General features: G+C 37.4%; 1 protein-coding gene across 6 annotated transcripts in view; it reads right to left on the bottom strand.

The window, feature by feature from the left end:
* The window catches only part of LOC128179303 (FERM, ARHGEF and pleckstrin domain-containing protein 1-like), a 71,261-nt gene that overhangs the window by 12,243 nt on the left and 42,003 nt on the right, over nt 1–17,015 (bottom strand). For 3 of the 6 annotated variants that reach the window (XM_052846699.1, XM_052846700.1, XM_052846702.1), the window contains 5 exons: nt 15,375–15,673; nt 2,438–2,669; nt 1,376–1,640; nt 946–1,035; nt 342–472 (listed from right to left, as the gene is read on the bottom strand). In XM_052846699.1, coding sequence (XP_052702659.1) covers nt 342–472; nt 946–1,035; nt 1,376–1,640; nt 2,438–2,669; nt 15,375–15,673 — 1,017 coding nt within the window. Of the gene's footprint in view, nt 1–341; nt 473–945; nt 1,036–1,375; nt 1,641–2,437; nt 2,670–4,687; nt 15,674–17,015 lie in introns of those variants that run through there. The other 3 variants (XR_008243064.1, XR_008243063.1, XR_008243062.1) reach the window with 1 other exon arrangement.

The following is a 17,015-nucleotide window of genomic DNA, read 5'->3' on the forward strand; positions in this document are numbered from 1 at the left end:
GACATCAGACCCAATGAGACAAGCTCACTTTTGATCTCAGTCTAAGTATTTTACTATGTAACTATAAATTCCTTTTGTAAAGTGACATTAATATCAGAATTGAATTGGCAAAGTTACATGGCCAAAAAACTTCAAGCTTCAATCATAGTTATCAACTTCTGACCAACTATATTCATATTTATAAAGGTGCATTAAACATCTGGAATCTCCTCCAAAGTCAAGCTACAGAGCTGTACTAACTACATAGATTTTATCCTCTGGTCCACAACCTTCAGAAATAAATAGTTCATCAACAATCCCCCCCACCCCACAGACGGACAGACAAACCTATATACACTCACCACATGGACAGTCTTTGGTCGACCTCCTTCAGGAACTGGCAGTGAAGGTCATACAGAGGACAGTAATGAGAGAACAGATTGGTCAGGTAGTCCGGCAGTCCGTCCTCGAAGTGCACCGCGTTCTGGAACCACTGTCAGCAGAAACGAAAGAGTTAACAACAAACACAAAAGTCAGGGTCAAATCTTGGCAAACAAGGTGTTCTTATATGACATGTATAATATATAGCAGCAATAAACTTTCAATAAGTCAAATGAATTCATTAATTCTGGTTCAAAAAGATCCCATTTTTATGCTGTCCTCTTTATCATTAAAGTTATGTTTTTGGGGATAATTATGTTTCAACACAATAGTGATAATCTAACTGTCATCATCATAATAACATTATCAGCATTTTATCACAGTGATACCATTATCAATAAATCTATACTGATAACATCATTGACATTACCATAGTGATGACATTTTTGATGCAACCATAGTGATAACAACAAAGACATTACCACAATGATAATCTTATTGACATTACCATAGTGATGACCTCATTGACATTATCACAGTGATGTCTCATTGACATTACCATATTGACAACTTCATTGACATTACCATAGTGATGACCTCCAGGTCCTTCTTGTAGGTTCTCTCCGTCATCAGCAGTTCTTTGGCAATGTAGTACGCGCGGTCCACCAGGTGTCTCTGTAAAACAACTCACAAATTAGCAGTCAAGTCACAAAGCTTTACAATGACTGGAGGAGAGAATTAGAGTCCGCCTTCACTGGCACATGAAAAACCTTCCCTCCATTTCTTCACCACTTCCTAACTATTTATTGGAATGAATTACAATAGATCCGATTACCTTTATTCTAACATGACTCACTAGGCATGTACATTAAATAGAGCCTTGCATAAGAACGACATCTAAAGATTTCACAAATTAATCAAAATATGATAACAATTGACAAGTTATTCATACAGCAGATAAACAAAATCTACAGACTGGTTTAAAGTGAAGCTGCACTTTTTTTTGTGCCAGTACCTTGTTTTTTCTCTTGGGGTCATCTTCTGAGTCCTCTGTCCTCGACGAGCTCAGAATGCTGACATCTCCATGTATCCCATGATCCTCTATCACTGTGTGACCAATCATAGCGTCCGCTGGAGCTGACCTGTGGTTTACTGGGGTCATGTGGAGGTCACTGTCGTTGAGAGGTGGCGGGGGTGGGGGAGGGTAGTCATCCTCTTCCTGGAACTCTATGGGGGTCTCCACGGGGGGAGGGGTCATCCTGTTGAGGTCGTCCTCACTTCTGTAAGTAGGTCAGAGGTGATGTTTTGAATTTTACAATAACAAAAATCATCTGAAGCAGAGGAAAATCTTTTGGAAACATCTGCAGTATTAGGGTTTTCTTTGGAGACATAAGTAGACCTGTTAATCAAATCTTTAAGATCAGTTAGCTACTGATGAATTGGCATAGAAGTATTGTTGTTTATACTGATGAACCTTCTATCTGACCATAATGGGGTAGGGGTCTTCTAGAACAAAGCCTCTATATACATAAGCCTAGCTGCAGTAAGTTAACACCTGACCATGGGAGGAAAAACTTCCTTAAACAAGGCCCCGTATCATCGTCATTGGACAAACTTACGGTGAGGTTTGGGAGTTATCATCGTCATTGGACAAACTTAAAGTGAGGTTTGGGAGTCTTTGTGCTAGTTATGGACTGATTATCCTAATTTTCACACAAAATTGTCAAAAAAATAGAACCATCAAATTATTCAGGGAATTCACTACACTACTGATATCGTCTCTTTACTTGCCTCAAACTGTCTCAAAAACATGTAAACCAACCTTGGAAGTATGTTAAATTCAAGCCGAGATTGAGGGGCGTCATGTACTGGTATAGAATGTGTGGGGAAAAAAAGATATATCCAAAACTAGCATACCTTTTTTGTGTGCTGTAAATTGCAGTGTTTTACTATTGGAGGCACTGTAGCTCCCAGGTCATCCATCTGAATGTTTTCAGACTAGGAGCTAAAGTCCTGCTGCTAGAATTGGTGAAATTTTCTAGACCCCCTACCACCTTGGGGGACCATGACGACTCACCTGACCATGGGAGGGGGGAAGTCCTCCAGTGTGGGTTCTTCCTGAACAGTTTCTGGAATGTTTTCGACTTCATTACTTCGGACAATGTGGTGATCCTCCTGGCGATCAATTCCCTTCATATCGTTCGACCCGAGGACCGGGGCCGAGAACTTCCTGTCCCCAATGCCATAGCTCTGGAGTGGCGCGGGCGACGTCTGAATGTGAGGGTAGGCGGGGTAGGGTGGGGGTAAATCTGTGGGGGAAAGAAAACAGCTCCATTCAACAACTTGGTCTATTAATACATGTTCTGTGGAATCATAAGAATTTGTGAGGCTTAATTTTCGTGGATTTGGTATCCCTAACCAATAGATAATATCATCAATGAATCATGATTTCTTTTTAACTTTGTTCATTGTGTATACACAAGCTTAAAATATCTATAAATTACATTTCATTAAATCTTTAAATGATTGACAATCCACTAAATTAGCCCTTATAAATATAACATATTAATAATAAAAGTACAAAAAAATAATATATATTTAAATAAAACAATAACGCTAATTAATCAATCAATTAATAGTGTATCATTTTGGTTACTATCGTTACAAAAAATTCTGATTTTCCCTGACAATGATATTAACATTTACAATGATTTATCTTATAATTTTTTTTCTTCATTTCTGAGCACTCAGTACAGTAATCATTAAAAACTGAAACTTGATGGGTTATTTGTGAGAACATTAAAGTCGACATTATTCATTCATTTGAAAAACAATTTTTGAAAGAAAATAAATCATGCTGAAATCTTTTCCCTGATCAATGATGAGAGATGGGGAGTGATAGTACAATCAATGCTTCAATGTTATACACAGTGAGGACAGACTGAGCTAGAACCCTGCAGTGTATCACTGACCCTGCTTGTGAATAAGTTGCTCTAACCATTGTATTGATTCTGATCAATTTGAAAATTTAGCGTCTTACAACTTTGCATCATCTTACAACTTTGTATCCAATACATTAGCCCTATTCTCTAGTGTAATGAAAAAAGTTCTGCCCCAACCAATTTTCCTTCTTTTGAAAACAAAACTAATTCTTTTCAAGCCGCACCAACATAAAGCTGCTGTGTTTGCTTGATTAATCTCGTTCTCTTCCCATCATCCCACACAAGGAATCAACGAGAGAAACAGGAAATTAATCATCACTAAGAAACAAAACAAATCACGTATATAAAGCTTCACAGCAATAAAAATGACTCTGTGTTAGAAGCCAAAGATTTCCTTAAAATCAATACTTTATTACAACATCTACTTTATTTACCTTCTTACTCAAAATCACTAACCTAACCGCTTTTCTCTCTCTCTAACTATTCAGAGTGATTACTACTGAGTTTCAGACAATGCTGATTCAACTGATTTATTCTAATTCTCACTTTCCCTAATTTTTTCACCGTTTACCTGCATTCAATGCCATTATTTTATTATTTCAAAATCCGAAAAACTAATTTCCTAATAACCCCCCCCCCCCCTTTTTTTTTTTTTACATCACTTCAAAATATCACAGAGTTTTAGAGATCTCCTCCTTTAACTATTCCCTTTTTAATTCCCCTGGCCAATTTCCTAAGACAACCCCCTTTTTTTCTCTCTCCCTGTCACTTTCTGGTCTATTTTCTGATTTCACGACCAATCACTCCCAGCCAATTTATTCCCACCTTATTAGTGACGCTGCTTATAAACAGTGTAATGGATTTCTCCGCTGGCATTGACGGTCTCTCTTCTAGCTCACTAACCCACTAAGTGGTCATCGAATGGAGGAACCCCCCCCCCCCCCCCCTCCAACAGATAGGACTACCCAATGATTTAGACCTGGTAGGAGAGGGATTCAGAGTCTGTATAGATACACACAGCTCCCGTGATTAGTACACAATGAACTCCGTTACTTTTATCTATTATTAAACAGCCTGGTTAATGGATGTCTCTGGTAATAAGACTCAAGCTGAGCGGAAATGGCCGCACAAAAAGAATATTGGAAATCTGTTTATTTGTCAGCCTGCTACAGGCAATCGGTTGACAATCACTTCCCACTTCTCAGATTAAAAAAAAGAAGAAGTTGGATTTCTTGTGATGCATTGTTACGTGTTCAATACTACAGCTCATTGTGAGATTAAATATTGATAGCAATAAGACATTATTACAAGACATATCTAGTGCTTCATCGTCTATACATGACATCATATATCGCCAGCCAATCAAACAAACAAATGGTACCTACCTTGTTGAGCTCCCTAACCAATCAAATCCAAGCAAGAGCATTCTGGGTAATTTTTTAACATCCATGAAAATCCCGCCCCTCTTGACAGTAAATGTTTTCATTTAGAACTGTCTCTGAGATTAGGTATTCATCAGGAATCTAGTTTCATTGCAAGGACATTGGCTATATCACCAGGCACTAGACAGATATAAGTGAGAGCGTCTAGGCAAATCTCTCTGATTGCTCATTGTCAATTCTCTGTGGCCAGTTGCTATATATGGCGACTGCATAAATCCATGGCAAATAAGACATTACAATATCAATCCATAAATATTGTAACACAAGTCAACCTTATGTCCAGACATGATTCCAGTTCGTATTCATGTTTCATTACAATATTCACTTTCACTCTCTCCGACTCTACATACTCCCCTCTCTCCATCTGTTTTACACAGAGCTTGCCACTGTTCAGAACAGAGAAATCTTGTGAAATATCACAGTGATAATGTTGTTATTTCTCTCTCTGGGGCTGAGTCAATGTTAGGATACAGTTACATGTATCTACCGCACCACCAGTGGGTGTCGCAGGAAGGTGAGATTTTCCGTTGATCGTCGCCCGACACCCTGTCATCCGCCACACAGTGCTTATTATACTTACAACAGTTCAGGGCTGTGACATGCAATCAATAAACATGGGATTCTGATTTTTTTTTTCATTCGAAAAATTGCCCAATTAATCGAGACACTACATAAAATAGGCCATTACCGAGGGCTTGCGAGGCTCATCTGGAAGCTTATGTCAGTAAATGTAATCATACGACAGGAATACAGTCCATTTCTCATTTTATTAAAATGATGTCATCATAAAATACAAATTCAAATTAACAATGATGTTCAGTCACATGTTCCAGACAAAATTAAAAACTGTGATGACAACAAAAACAAAAATCAAGTAGCTCAAAAAATTAATAACTAGTTTTAAGAAAATATAACTTTGTGATAAAAGTACATAAATGTTTATATATAATATCAATTAGATATATATTTACAAAATTTATACATAAAAACAGATCTTTCCTTCATAAAAAAAAAAATATTTTACAGAACTGTCTACATCGGGTCGGGTTTCTCTCTGATTGTCGACTACATGATCGAGATTGAAAACAAATCTTTTTCCTCCAAAAAACATCATTGCAAATATTTACAATGATACAATATTGCATCAGTTCCCTTAAAGCTAGTACAGTATACACTAACAGAATTTATCACAAGGATCAATAGGAATGGATTTCTACACACAGCCTTAGAGACCAACAAATCTGACACACAGGATATTACCAATAATTTCCCCTAGTTATGACTGCAGCATAGGTTAACTGTGATAAGAGAATCGGTTGTTTATTTCAAATGACATGAGCCCCAGTTTACCAGCCAGGGGCTATAGCTGAGATAACGGACAAATCTATGGACGCTGACTGCGACTACATAACAGTCGTATCCCATCATGCTTATCTACAAAATCCATCGCAAAACTAAATTACTTAAAAAAAACAAAAAACACCATCACAAAATCCATCAGAATTTTGCTTCACAGAATGAAACCATCATATGTCACATGGTGTCGTCATAAATATTACATGCAATTAATCAGATTGCTACATGCATCAATTTATGTGCAAATCTCACTCTCTTGATGTTTGCCAATTGTTTTATTTTTTTCAACTATGAAAAATCAATGAAGATAAATTACATCAGTCAAAATGAAAAATGGAGGGAAAAAAAAAATCAATTACTGTTCTGTATTTAGTGAAAAAAATTCTGTATGGTGGTTTTAAATTTAGCAAAATCAATTTCTTGTTTGCTTTTAGAAAAAAAAAAACTGGTCACCAAAAGGGAAAAAAAGGTCAGATGTGCATCAGCAGTAAGCAAAGTGATTTTTGTATTTCCTCTATAATTGTTAATTACTTTAAGAATAAAAACAATGGTTCGTGTAATTATATTTGATCCAGTCAAAGACAGGCCTATCTGTATGTACTTGTTGACAGTTGTGATGTCTGAAGTAACAGGTACTTGCTACCTAGAGAGTCACTCACAGACACTGTACTACAGAAAAAACGGTTACATTAATGGCTGACACTATCGGCAGAGAGCGGTACTGCATCAATCAATTCATCAATACACTCAACATACTCAACTGTCCGCAATTATATTTCTGGGAAATAAATTCTAAACATTTGTATCACTATCAATTTACAAAGTTCTTTTCATACAATGGCCATGGTATTGAGAAATTTTGGCATAATATTAAAAAAAAGTTTTTTTTCTCCATTTCCAAAAATTTTCTCTTTTTAAAATTCATCTCCTTTAAGTTAAATGAAAGTCAGCTAAGATATAAATTGTTAATGTTTAAAATACTTTAAAAAAATTATATACCCTAATAAAAAAGGACTTAATATATAGTGCCTTAAACTAAAAATAGAGTATATCATTGAGGGTTTGACAATACTGTTTGTAAAAGCGTTGTAGTTCACATTGCACTTAGTTCAAAAGTTCAACATAACAGCTACGGTAACCCATTTATAACTTCGTTAGCTCTTGAGTGTCATTGATTGAATGTTTACTATTGAAATAATACTGAAAACAAATTTAAAGTAAATTTCATTGGAGTTAGCCCTCTTTACAATTGGATATTGTACCTTAATGTTATATAAAAATGTATAGTGTGATATAGAAATGTATAAAACAGGTTCTTTCTTTGCATAAAAAGCACTTTTACCACACAGCAAATGCTCACGGAGGTCTTGTGAAGTTGAAAAAATGTCTTCATTTGGTGTCTTTTCTCAGCATTTAACCCCCCTGTTTTGTCTGGTTACTTCATAGAGTTCATCAATTTACGACCAAAGAAAAAATCCATTTTGCAATATAATCATGAAAAAATAAATTAAAAAATTTACATAAAAATATTGGACAATAATTATAAACTGGGACAATTAGAAACTGTAGCCTGACAATATCATACAAATTGGTTCATTCTATAAAGCTACAGACTAGCTTAAAACACAAACTGATTTATAATAACACACAATAAAGAGTTTGTTTCACACAATGTTAGACTACAAAGCCAGAAACCAGAGCAAAATGCAATGACAATGCCAACCATCCCTTCTTTCAAAGCCTCCCTGATTTACACACATGAAGAATCAAAGCTTTTAAAATTCCCTAACCTCGTGTATATGTTCTGTTGGGCTTATATCACATTTTAAATAATAAAAAAAAAATAGAAAAAATAATCATAAAAAAATAAAAATAGAAAAAATAATCATAAAAAAAGGAAATAAATAAAAATTTGATTGCTAGGTTTTCTCTCTAGACAAAAAGTTAATCACGAAATTGAAAAGTATCCGAGTAATGTTCCTTAGCCAATAACCCTCGCTCCAAACCCGTAGACTTAAGGTGGTATGGGACACTTCCATGCTGTGACATTATGATACTATTTATCAAAATAAACAATAAAATCAAGTGTAATTTTATCTATAGTTTCTTTTCCAAAATTGTCACCTAACAGCATAGCGCAGTGGGTTAAAGGGTTCACTACGAATCTGTAATCATGAGTTCAAATCCCGCTTGAGATTTTAAAATTTTTACCTTTCCAAATAATTTTTAAAAGTTTTTTTGGATAACTGTTATAAAATTTGAAAATTCAAAACCTGTGAAAGTATTTTGATTATAATGTACTTAAATTCACATTAATATTGACAGATGTCTCATACCACCTTAACTGGTTTTTTTTAGCATTTTTGATACATGTAGTCATTTTAAAGGATTTGGTCTATGTATCTATTAGAACCTTATATTGAGTTATTTTGTCATCTTCATGCCTGAATCAAGTTACTAAAAATGCTAGCAAAGTTATTTTATTCAATGATTTGGCCTACCATTTTTAAAAAAATCCATATACAAATTATTTCAAATGGAAAACTTGGTCATTCCATATTTGACACATTGTTTTCCCTTTATTTTGCCAACAACCCAAAATCCATTTTGCACCAATTTCCCCCTTTTTATGTCAAACAATTTTCAGTTTTAGAATCTTTACATTTTTGAAACCCATTTATAACATGAAATTTCTAATCTAAAAAATTTCAAATGAAAAATTGGGTCTTCCTTTATGATACATTTTTTTCCTCTTATCTACTAAAAAAAATCCATAATCCAATTTGCACCAAATTCACCCTTTTTACATCAGATGTTTTTATTTCTCTCGTTTTTTTATATTAATATTTTTTTGTTCTGTGTACAGTGTTGTAACCAGCCATTATTATCTGACAATAAACAGAATCACTTGTGATCTTCACACAGCCAAAAACTGAATAGATAAAATAAGGACAGAAAATATTTCCTATAGGACTAATCAATCTCTTATTGTTGCATTACTAAATCAATAGTTGATGCCATAATGTGTGGACGCCAGTGTTTTACTGCCATGCATCATACACAATAAATATTTTATGTAATAAGTCTCTTTGAAGTCCTTGGTCAAAATGTCATCCATTCTAAAAACATTTTTTCCCCCTCTTTTGCCTACGATAATATAGATATGGTTCCCTAGCCGAGTTTGAGTATCAAATAAAAAAATATAAGCGAAACTGAGATAAACTAAACTCTACAGAAGAAAAAGTAATTCATCGACAACAGTGCATTTCAAATCATTTCAATCTACTTGATACTAGCAAAACAAATGTAAATCTACTGAAAGCAATGGAATAATTCTTGTAAAACAAGAAAAAAAGTTTTAACATGAGCAATGCAGTCCAAACTTAACACAGATCTTAATCCAACTAAAAAGTTGACCACTCTGCAAGCTGTACTGCAGGTATCAAATACCTACTTATTTTTTTATTCATCTATAAGATGGGGAAGGGGCAATAAACTTTTTTAGTTGGTGGTTGGGGGTGTAACCGTATTTTCTTTCTTCACCTGTTGTTGATAAATTGTGAATAAAAGTCTTTGACTTTCTGCAGGGTTTTTTCCTCTCTATTAAATGTGTAAATCAAGAATGAGGTTGCTCTTTAGGTAATGTGTATTTGATAAACAAGAAGCATTCCTTTATCACTTACTTATCTCACCATCTCTGTTATTTGTCAGTCAGACTCCATTATCATGCCATGCTGAATAGCATGCTGAATACAACTTGCTTCAAAACGCATCAACTCAAGGCAGTACATGTACTACCTGTATTTGTACTAATAGCTGAACAACAAACACTAATGCTTCTGGTGCATCCACTTGTCAAATGTCTCATCATGCATAGCAAAAAGTCTGTGTAATTAAACCACCCTACTGAACTGTAAACGAGAAATCCATACATGCATGCTAATTTAAGTTTTAAAAACTTATAATCAATAAGCCAAGTGCATCGGGAAGAGCTCATAAGATTACACTGGAAAATCTCCAGGCAATTACAATTCAATTAAAGGGGTTCATCACCATCTATTTTTCTACAATAAAACTTCCACTGAATGACATCCCTTCAGTATAGAGCTTAAGCTCTGGGGCAGGTTATGGTTTCTGCTTAGTTAACATAAAGACGTTTGAAGATACGGGGTTTAGAACATATGGTTTGATCACTTGTAAATATCATAACTATGAATTCTACGGCCATTGCTACAAAAATATTCTGTAGCAAAAAAAAAAGAAAAAAAGATAATACTTGCTTACATCTCTATTCCTATAGACTGAGCAATTGCTGGTAAATGATGCTGATAAAAATTGGTATAAATTAATGGTTGAGTTTTAAACTGATGCAATAGCAACAACAACAAATATCATCAACAGAAACCAAACTCAACCAATCACAAACCACGTTGTAAAACTGGCACATAAACGTATCACAGCTAGGAACTAAAGAAATAAAACTTCGTAAAACGTCACACAAAAATATGGTGATAAAACTATAACACTGTAGCAAAAAATAAATAATGAATAAATAAATAAATAATACCATAATGTAAACGAATCTCTTTTATGTAGTGAGCACTTGCTTTGAGATTTCTATCCTTCCAATACTGAGTCGTGTAAATGTAATCTGTAGATTCCTTATTTTACGTGAGTACTTAATTCTGCGATTCAACCATTTTGCATCAGATCTTGAGAATATATAATCTAGAATGCCAAACTTTTATCACATTTCATTTAGTTTACATCAGTCCAAAAAAATAAAAGCGAGATTAAAAAATATGTGAGATGTGCTTCCTGCGACTTGACGCGGATATTAATGCCGATTAGTTAATTAGGAATCTACAGTACGCTGAGCATTATGCTATTATATAAATAGTGTACATGTATTTTCTGAGCAAGGTCTAAGTGACCAAACCATTAATTAGGCCCAATGAAATTGAATTACATTCATAATACATACTATTTTTACATAGCTAAAAACAGCTATGCCTACACATTTCTATACATATGAGTTTTTAGCACTTTCCTTACATCCCTTTCATATCTCTGAAGGAATCTAATGGAAGACCTTGCAAATGAATCAATGAATGTAACCTAGATTTTTGTTTCTGACCAACTCATGGTGACGGAACTCAATTTGAAAGCATTAACAATACCCGACAATAAAAATGAAATGAGTGAAAAAAAAACAGAGTACTAGGTAGCAACTACCCTAAAGTCTTGAAAGTAAGCTGCAGTGGATTATTTTTAAATTACACTCGTAATAAGGGGGCTTATTCTTAAGACCGGCTTACTCTCAAGTCGGATTCTTCTATGATAGAGGTTTTTTTTTAATCTGTCGGAATTATTAGAAGAATTCATAATTAGAAATTCAGCCTAGCTTCTATAGAACAGATTACCTGGGTATAAAGACAGGTACACACGATGCGACAGGAATCACACTACAAGAGAATTTACAGTCAGTTTGTTAAACGGTGATCAAAATGGACACCAGCACCCATTCAAAAATTCCTCGGAAAAGTTACACCCGTGAGTTTAAGCTGCGAGTGGTTGAGCACTACCGAGAGGCTCGTGAAGGTAACACTAAGACCAGGATTTCTGATACGGCCAGACACTTTAACCTCGACGACAGCAATGTTCGCCGCTGGTTAAAGTCCGAAATTAAACTTAAACATTCGCCAAAGGGTGCCAAATCACACGGCTCTGGACGAAAATCATTCTTCCCCGAGTTGGAAAAACAAATTCATGAGGAATTTACAGAAATAAGAAAGCAGGGTCTGGAAGCCAAGTCTTGCTGGTTTAAATCTCGCGCAGCCGAAATCTCAAAAGGCAGCAACTTTAAATGTAGCAAAGGATGGTTTAACAATTTCAAGAAACGGTTTCATTTGTCACATCGTGCATCTGCTTCTAGAGCTCATAAAACACCTTTAAAGAAGTGAGGGCCTTAGTGAGTAGTTTTAGCGCCAGCCTGGTTCAAATTCAGCAAACAATGAAATCACGTGAAGAAAACTGTGGTTCTGGATTAATATGATCATATATGTGAAAAACCATTTAGAATGCATATTAATTACCCAAGCGGTATTTGCTGTCATGTATTTTCTATGTAACTTATTAAGTACCTGTCTTTATACTCTTGTAAATTATCAATTTAACAAACCTTCTATTCATACTTTTCTGAATGGTTTGTAAATGGCATGTATTTTCTAAAATTAAATGTAAACTAAAATTTCTAAATCATTATTTACATTGCGCTTTGTTTACCTTGTCTACATATATAACTTCCTCCATTTTCAAAGCCTGACTCTTTCAACATCAGCTGCATCACATGATAAGTGCATTTTGAATGCAAAAAATTGTATAATGAATTAGAAGTTAAGCCTTAACGACGGCTTTTTATCAATGTTGGATTAATGTTAAATATTTTAGGATTTGATGAATGCTTAAACTACCATCTTATATCTGAGTATCAGATTCATCTTTCAAAAAAAATATTTTTCGATATATATACTGAGTATGAAATACTGAGACATATGAATAAAAGTTTCCATCTCCTCGATCAACAACAGACCCACACTATAAAGCACTATACACCATTATGAGGGAGCTAGTTACTGGTAGCATCAACAAAACGTCGATCCAAATTCGTTGTCTTGGTTTTCTTTGGGACTTCCGGACGAAGCATCGGGGCTTGAAGGGAGGCTAAAGGTCAAGGTCGGGATAACAAACCCTCCCCCAGTCTTCTGTCCCTCCTCCCTCTCCCCATCGGAGGAGGAATCACTGAATGAGGTGTTGACCTCTGCAATACTAGGATTCTCAAGGTCGTCCAAGGGGTCAAGGCTGTGTCTCTTACAGCTGAGGTCAGGGTCACTGTCTGACTCAATGGAGCTAAGGCTGGAGTCCGTAGGGGACTGACGCACCAGGGTTCTCCTGTTGGGGGGCTCCCTCTCATCTGCTTTCTCCTGCGACGGTTTCTTGGTCCCCCTCTTGCCGTCTGAGGCCGGGTCGTCCTGGGACAGAGATCTGACCGGTCCCTCATCCACCCCCACCCCAGAGTCTTTGGTGGTCTCTTTCCCCGAGTCAGCCAAACTCTTGGCAAATATGAGGAACTCGTCATGTTTGTGGCTTTCCTCATCACTGCTGGAGTGATCGCTGGGACCGTCCGAGTCCAGGGATGAGGTACACGACTCGGAAGTGTCAGATTCCACTAACTCAGCATCCTCCAGCCCTTCAAGGATGTCAAGAACGTCCGTTGAAGGGGACTTTGAGGGACCTCTGTCAGTGGTGTCAATCAGACAGATATCCTCAATGGGCTCAGCCAGAGCGAAGGCCGGGGGATCATTCACACTCTCAAAGCTGTATTTGTAGCCTCTCTCTCTGTGGAAGCTCACTTTCCTGGGTCTCAGAGGACCGTAAAACCTGTCCATCTTTTTGCCCTCTACTTCAGCAGGCACAACCTTTGTGTTTGTAGGGTTAAATAACATGGCCTCTGGCTGTACAGGGATCTGCAGGGGCTTCTTGCTGTCTGCATGTTTTGCTGAGGGAAGTGAACCATAGTCACTTTTGGCATCGGTTTCTGAATCAACAACACTGCTGGGGCGACAGCCAGGTGCTGCTGTGTCGTCCATTGGTTTAAATGTGGAAAAAGTTATGTTCTTGAGTTTTGGTTTTCTGGCTGGAGGGTCCTTGTTCAGAATCAGGTAAGCTGCTGCCTGTGAGGGTAGGTCCATCCCCTGACTCACACTGCCTGACCCACACAGACTCACACTGTCGGTTAGCTTCAGACCCACAGAGCTCTCCCCACACAAATCACCAACACTCTGCCTCTCCACAGTGCCTGAGTCTGGCACCTGTCCTCCATTATTATTGCCCACTGATGACGACCCTTCACCTTTCTCTGTCTTCATCTTCTCACTTTCACAAGTATTTGTTTCAAGCTTACTTTTATCTGCTTTCTGGTCTCCAATCTCACTCATTTTCTGGTGAAGTTCATCAATAAAGGTTGCCCCTCCGTTGGGGATTTTCATCTTGAGGTCTTTTTCCCCGTGGAATGAGGAGCTCTTGTTGAGGTTTGGAGTCCTGGTCCTGACCTCCCTCTCCCCCCTGAAGGACAGACTCTTCCCCAATATCCCCCTGTTCTGTATATGTCTAATCACGTCCTTCTCTATAGTGGGGCTAGTCGTATCGTCCACAGAGGAGTAGCTGTCCCTCGGGGGAAGTTTGTGGACGTTGACAATCTCCACTTTCCTGTTACAGGACGGGGACCTCTCTAGGGATGATTTACTGGTGTACCTGTGTCCCGTGGAGGGGGACCTACTCGTCACCGATCGACCCACAGGGGACATGCTCTCACAAGTTTCCTTGTCCCTAGATAGGGACCTTCCCGAGGCCGGGGACTCGTTCCGTGACTGGCTGCCCCCCTCGTACACCTTCACATGCTCAATCTGCATGTTGGTAGGTCTTCTCTTCGTGGAACTCCTCCCCCTCCTTACGAATGGCGGACTCTTGACTTCCTGTTTGTCAGCCATGCCGTTATCGTACAGCCGTCGCTCTAGGTAGTAGGGAATGTCTTCGATGAGATCGTCAGGACTGCTAATTTCACTCTTCTCTGCTTCAGGGGACGCTCCATGAGGTGAAGTCTCCATCGTGGACCCTGTCTCAACACTTCCTGACGCTGCTGATGGTTCGTATAAATCAGCCGAATCCTGAACTTCAGAATTTGCACGAACAACACAATGGTCTGTCCTATCACCATTCATATTGGTTTCACTCTCCTCCATGGAGTCTGGTACTTCCTTCACGGGCGACATCTCCATGCTGACCGTAATACACGTTCCCGCGGGGATCTCCTCCTTTAACGTGATCATAAACTTCCCCGCTTGACTCGTTATCTGTTTCTGTTCTGTGGGAAAATCGGACGATGATGAGGATGAGGATGATGATGATGACTTTGTGTCCTCTGCGAACATGACTCTCCTGCTGTCCTTTAAGTGAGTAATGACCCCTGTATTATCATGAGATGGAGAAGTATCCCCCGATTTCCCCCCAACAGACTTATCTGAGTTATTGACAGTAACTGCCCCACCGTTAGTACATACAACATCAGACCCACCACCATTGACACCACCGCCACCACCTGAAATATTGGCATCAACAGATGCCAAGTTACCATTGTCATGTACATTTTGATTGGCTGACGATACATGAGAATTAGTACCTAGACATTCAGCATTAGTAACAAGTAAACGGGCACCTCTGACAGCCTCGTCTTCATTCTCCTGGTAATCGTCCACCCCGGGCGTTCCCTCACGGTGACCCCCGTCCAGCCTGGGGGAGTGGAGTGACCTACTTCCTGACAAGGAGCTGTCCAGGCTGTGGGAGTCGTTGTGGTCGCTCCTGGTGGGAGATACCACCCTATCGGACCCTGCGGTTTGAGAGCCGCGAGACCCCATGCTGTTGGTGGTGTCCGGCGTGGTGTGGATGACGGCTTTAGCGGTGATCTTTGGGGTGACACTGGTGCTGCGGCTTGACGAGATCCTACCACTAACCGATCTACAACAGAGAAAAGAAAATCCATGGATCAAACTTTTACAATGTGTTCTATAGCAAAGACATAATAATGACTTCTATAAGAAATATATCAATATACATGTAAGATCTGCAACAGAATTCAATTTGTACAAAATAACTGCTATAGCTTTGAGTAAAACTTGTCAATTGGTCTCATAGCCAAAAGGGTTTTATAACAGCTACACTACTTTTAGCACAATCTCAAAGTATTTGATCAACTTTAACAACAAGCTTTACAAACAGTGAATCAATGCAACTACAGCAATTATCAGCAAAAAAAAAAATAGCAGCAGAATCAAGTCCTATCAGCAGGCATATTTCCTTATTCTATATTGATAATTATTCAAACCCTTGAATCAGACACAAAGAAATATCACATAAAACTTATATTTCTCAAGTATATCATTTTGCAAAGAAATGCTACAATGCTACAATGTTAGTCAGTATTCTAGTAAATATCTAAGGCCAAAAAAAATTAATTTTTAGATTTAGATTCTCATCCCCGCCCGCGCCTCTGAAAATGGCCCGCCTCAATGCATTTAATTTTATTTTGGAAAAAAAATTGTGTGGAAAAAAAATTTCAGGAAAAAAAATCGGGCTCGGTACACAAAAATGTCGAAACATTTTATTGGCTGCCTGCAAACATGTGCATTACAGTTTGATTCCAGTCATGTTTTTTTTATCATAAGGATACAATTGTCTTCATGCATCATCAGTTAAGTCAAAATAAAATGGAATTAAAATATTACTAGTGGGTATGTTTACTCATATTAGCAATGACAATTCAGAAGAATACAGCTGTTGTTATTTCTAGAACATGAACGGTGAAGAGAGGGGCTTTAAAAAATACAAAAATAATAAATAAAATCTGCCCAGCCCCCCTATATTATTTGCAAATCAGGATGAGAATCTAAATATTGATTTTATGTGGCCTAAGTGAGCACTTCTTTGGAGTATTTGTTTTTTTCATCTCTGAATATAACAGATGTAATACAGCGACAAGAGAATCCTGTACGGTTGTAGAAAATAACAGACTGCTAAAAACTTTACATTTAGTTTAGATTAACGAATCAGTGTGTAATCCCCCATCCCACCTCCTACAATATTGAATCCACTCACTTTTGAAAACATGCAAATTGTCTAGATGATGCAAACAATATTTTAAATCTAGAAAGTTGGTTAAAATGGAGAAACTCCATGGATATTTCTAAGAAAATCTGAACTGTTCTGTAGCCATGCAACAAAACATCAAATAAATTGGAAATAAAATGATAGAAAGGCATTCCAGTGAGGAATAAAAGCAAAGAACAAACCAATTCAAAAT

This window comes from Crassostrea angulata, chromosome 4 (assembly GCF_025612915.1).
Source record: "Crassostrea angulata isolate pt1a10 chromosome 4, ASM2561291v2, whole genome shotgun sequence".
Classification (NCBI taxonomy): Eukaryota; Metazoa; Mollusca; class Bivalvia; order Ostreida; family Ostreidae; genus Magallana; species Magallana angulata.